Genomic DNA, 5,000 nt, shown 5'->3' with positions numbered 1-5,000 from the left:
AAACAAGCTTCTGAATATTCGATTTGCTAAGTACCATATTTGGAACAACAAGAGCGAGGGGTTTCCAAATATGGTACTTAGCACTGAAACATTCAACCAATCAGTTCGCACTGAATATTCGGAAGCTGTGAACGCGCGTTACACGTTTCAACCCTTATGGGTTTCTGATATTATTAATAGGAGAAGCTGTTCAGACAATATGCCAGCGAGGGATGATAAAGAGCTTCATACAACATATAAAACTAACCTTGACCTGAATCTAATCTTCATTTAGGATTAATTTAGAGTTAATTTGACGTGAAATTTAAGTGTTCCCTGCGAACTTATTTGCCCCATCTGGCAGGTATGCTCCACCTTCCTTGCATATGGTGAAGACATGAAGTTAACCAGTAAAGAGGAAATTTAACAAATAACCGCCAAAACCAACCCCAATCTTACCTTGACACTTCTCTTGTCTGAATTTACAGTGCGACACGCCTTACCGTGGCCACCCAACAAAGTTTTTTACAAATTGTCTGCCAATCAGGATGAGTGAATTTCATTGACAGTCACACCTCCTTGCAAAGTTCGCACAGTTGTTAGTTGAAAACCGTTGCATGGGTTGTTGAATTGACGTATTTACACTTAATTGTCAAATGTTGTTTGATGGCCACGGTAAGGCGCGTTGCACTGTAAGCTTAATTAATGTTCTTGATCTTAATTAAACTATCGATGTCTCACATTGCTTATGTGGTAACGTCCAAACCCAAAGTGGATACCTGAATATATGTGCATTTGAGACAGCATGTCAATGATACATGCCATTATTCTTACACATTCTGTTTGAGTCTCGTGCCTTTGGACAGAAAATATAGATCTTATGCACACAAGCCAGTTTCTTACGCCTCGCTGACAAAAATACAAGTTGAGCTCTCATAAACCATTAAATTAAAATTCAGTATTTAATTTTGATGAAAGTGACCCCTGGACATCGCTCTTAACCCGTTGACCTCTGGGACTGAGACTTACAGGTAGCAGATTTTACCATGTTTAACGCCAGATGATTTTACTCTTCAACTTGGGGTATCCTACGGCGCTTGCCCTCCCCTCCATTAGGAGGGGACATTCTAGGGCACCTGAGGAATGAATGAGTTTAAGGGAAGCAAAGCTATGTGTAACTTTTATTATATAAGGTAATAGTTACAGTGCAACACGCCTTACCGTGGCCACCCAACAAACTTCCACATTTGACAATTACTTTTAAAATAAATACTCAACAACCCATGCAATGGTGTTCAACTTACAACTGTGCGATCTTTGCAAAGAGGCGTGATGGTCAATCAAATTTACACATCCTGATCGGTGGCCACGGTAAGGCGTGTCGCACTGTTATTGAAGAAGCTGCAAGAAGCCAAACCACAATCTGTAATATTCTTTGTTATTACACAGAAGAGTGGTGGCTTTAGAGGAAGCGATGGTTCCCCAGGAGTTGAAGCTTATTACAGTCGTGCCATGGTTGAAGATCCTTGGAAAGAACTGGAAGAAAAATACAAAGAAAAGGAAGAACAATCCAGCTGATGTTTTAAAAGACTGTATATTTTCTTTATTTTTAGTCGCCATGTTCTAAACCAAGCAGGAAGCTGTCACACGAGCATTAAAAGTGTTAGAACTCAATGGGCCATTTTTGTTTTCTCTTGTGGTTGTGATGGATATCAACATGGAGTGGAGTTATAGTCTGGAGAGTATTTTCAAATATGATTTTTTCCATGTATTAACCTCCACTGTGGGCTAGTCCAGCTTTAAGAACAGGATTATCATTGGTCTATTAAGAGGAAAACTACTTAAGAGGGCAGCCAAGTGTTCATCAGATCCTGAATGTAGATGGTGATTCACATAAAGAGAAGATGAGGTTTTTCAAAATTGTTCAAGGTCAAGAGCTCATTGTGGTCGAAAACTATTCTCCAACTGCCCAAGTCTCTTGTAAATCTCAGATTTTCAGAAGAGTATAATGTCTTTTTATTTGAATCAAGAACAGGCAAACATAGCAATAATTTTTACACTCATGCTGGGATACAATTTAGGGTGGCAGGCCTAATTTTTTTATGTTTCATTAATTTTGCACTTGTTTCAAAAATCAATAGTGGCACTTTTGTAGAAAATGTAAATAAAGTAACATAATTTCTTTGAATAAAGTTGGGTGTTGAAATCATAACCCATTGACTCCTGGGAGTGAGAATTTAAAGATTTTACTCTGTCTAACGCCAGACGATTTTAATTGTCACCTGGGGACGTCCTGGGGTGCCTGAGCAGTCAGTGGGTTAATCAGTCAAAAACTGTCCCCTCCATTAAGCCATTCGCTCTTGTCACATGGCGGCCATATTGTCCCGGGAGACCAAAAAAGCTTTGTTTTACCATGCCAAGCCTCGTCCCCATGGTTTCCACTGCGAGGCTTGGCATGGTAAAACAAAGCTTTTTTGGTCTCCCGGGACAATATGGCTGCCGTGTGACAAGGAGCAAATTGACTCCTGGAAGTGGGACTTAACAGATTTTACTCTGTCTAACTCCAGACAATTTCACTCATCAACTGGGGACATCCTGAGGAAACTGAGGAGTCAATTGGTTAATAAGTCAAAAACTGTCCCCTTTAACGTTACTAACTTACCCGTTTCAGCACTTGGACTCCTTCAATTTGACCACTCTCCGTTTTGCTGTTACCGGTATGTTTTCTCATCGATCAGTAGTCCATTCACAAGATTTCACCAATCTGACCACATTGCTGAAGGAAAGGCCACACCACAACACCCGGAAGTCCGTGCCCTACTCTTTTTGAACAGTGTATGGGATCTTTAATGTCCCACAGAGTTTATGAACATTGAAGGGTTGTGAGACAGGCCCTATGGTTTATAGTCCTTGTCTGAGAAAACTTGAAAGTCTAACCATTTGCTGATGTAATTACAAAGGCAGCACTTTCTCTTCAGTTATTTAAAGACCCTCATGAACGTTGGTCCGGCCGGAGTCTAACTCATAACCTCCTGCATGGCAACCCAAAATTATGCTCAACCAATTGAGTCACTAGTATGCAGTTATTGGAAGTGGATAGCAAATGCTTAGACTTACATAGTAAAAGGACACTTCATGTTGGATATCAAAATTGAGCGTGAATCAAATTACTTGCACTTTTGGGCATAAGTGAACAAAAGACAAAATACCAGCAGGAAGGTCTAAATATAGAGAAAAGAAAGCTTATAAAGTCATGATACATCCTCAAAAGCAATAATGTGTATCTTTTGAAACTTGATGTGGAGTGGAAACTCACAAAAAAGGAACACCACAAAGGACAAGAGCAGGGATAGATTACATTTCAACTCTGAAACAAACATGGATTGTGTAGGAAACAAACAACGACTGCTTTTTCTCATGCTCAGCCTCCAGTGGCTTAGTTAACCAGATAGGTTCTTCTATTAAAACAGTGAGAGTTGGAAGAAATGATACAAGCTGATGTTTGATCTGATCTGCTGTATATAAATCCTAACCATACACGCATAAACCATATTGGGTTGGGGGGGGAAGGGGATCTAGGATTTTTCTTAGAAGAAGGTGCACCACCAAGAAATGACTCAACTGATGGGTGTTTTTTTTTATTTTTGCAGAATGCTACTTATTTTAGAAAGCTGCAGGTCATCTCGGCCCCCCCCCCCCCCCCCCTGTGCCCTCCCCTAGATCTGGCCCTAGAGAGAACTGCAAAATGAGGACCTTGATCAAAAAAACAAAAAATCAAATTGTTTTTCATTTATAATTTCTACCATGAGGTAAAAGAAAGTTATTAGAGTTTCTTGTTTAGAAGAAATGAATTTACCTTTTTAACCTTTTTTTTTTTGCTTATATTGTGGGAAGTGTATAGTTTTGTGTAGGAATTTACCCCATTGGAAATGATGAAATTTCGGTGTAAAAATAAAATGCTGATTTCAATTGGTTGTCACGCGGAAGTGGAATCGCCAAAAAATAACGTCCGGTATGATGAACTACTTTTGGTGCCCTACAAGTGGAAGCCATTACCTCTTCCGGTGGAGAACAACTACGTAGCCGGAAGAGCGTAGCTTCAATTTATAGCCAATCAGGTTTGAGCCCTGCAAATCGCTTGGGGGTACCCCGCAGATAGATAATGAAACTCGTGGCGCATTGCTTGTTGTTAGCCTGTTCCAGGCTCTCAGATAGTCGAGAAAACGAAAAGAACTGCGTATGAAAAGCGAGTGGGGGCTTAGGTCGAGGCGAGGCCTCGCCTCGCATCGACCCAAGCCCCCACTCGCTTTTCACACGCAGTTCTTTTCGTTTTCTCGACTATCTGAGAGCCTGGAACAGGCTATTTCGTTGTAGGTGTAATATTCGTGTAAAGGTAATGCAACGGTTTTTAGGGTTCTTTTAGCTTTAGCTACGCTAAAAGCCACCAAAAAAATTCATGAAATTTAGAAAAAGTCGAAAAAAAGAGTAAAAGCAGAGAAAATAGCCAAAAAAATCAGAAAATTATTCCAAAAAATTCCACAAGAAAACAACAACTCACTCGGAACTGTCGTCGGAAGAACGAAGTGAACTTTCAGAAGATTGAAAATGAATCCTGCTCCTGGCGCTCCAAACTATCCTGTTGCGTCTCTCTACGTTGGCGATTTAGCAGCAGATGTTACCGAGGCTATGCTGTTCGAGAAGTTTAGCACAGTTGGCGCTGTTTTATCGATCAGAGTGTGCCGTGATATCGTAACTCGACGTTCGTTGGGTTAATACGCTTACGTAAACTTTCAGCAACCGGCTGCTGGTAAGTGAAGGCTTATAGAAAATTGTTTTCATGTTCGATTGATTATAAAATTAAATTTCAAGCTCTGAAAGGTGCCTTTTGTTGCTTTCTGTAGCCGAAACAGCTCTAGACAGAATGAATTTTGATCCAATCAAAGGAAGGCCTTGCCGAATCATGTGGTCGCAGCCCGACCCTTCGCTTCGCAAATCCGGCGTGGGTAACATCTTTATCAAGA

General features: G+C 40.6%; 1 protein-coding gene and 1 pseudogene across 1 annotated transcript in view; both read left to right on the top strand.

Moving 5' to 3' along the window:
- Positions 1 to 2,191, top strand: part of LOC138002861 (M-phase-specific PLK1-interacting protein-like) — a 2,800-nt gene extending 609 nt beyond the window's left edge. The window contains 1 exon segment of the mRNA XM_068848844.1: positions 1,429 to 2,191. Coding sequence (XP_068704945.1) covers positions 1,429 to 1,557 — 129 coding nt within the window. The 3' untranslated portion in view covers positions 1,558 to 2,191.
- A 2,140-nt stretch (positions 2,192 to 4,331) lies between these two features.
- Positions 4,332 to 5,000, top strand: part of LOC138003404 (polyadenylate-binding protein 1-like) — a 5,240-nt pseudogene continuing 4,571 nt past the window's right edge.

The sequence above is a fragment of the Montipora foliosa genome, chromosome 5, assembly GCF_036669935.1.
Source record: "Montipora foliosa isolate CH-2021 chromosome 5, ASM3666993v2, whole genome shotgun sequence".
Lineage (NCBI taxonomy): Eukaryota > Metazoa > Cnidaria > Anthozoa > Scleractinia > Acroporidae > Montipora > Montipora foliosa.
This window is presented reverse-complemented; position numbering and strand designations above follow the sequence as displayed.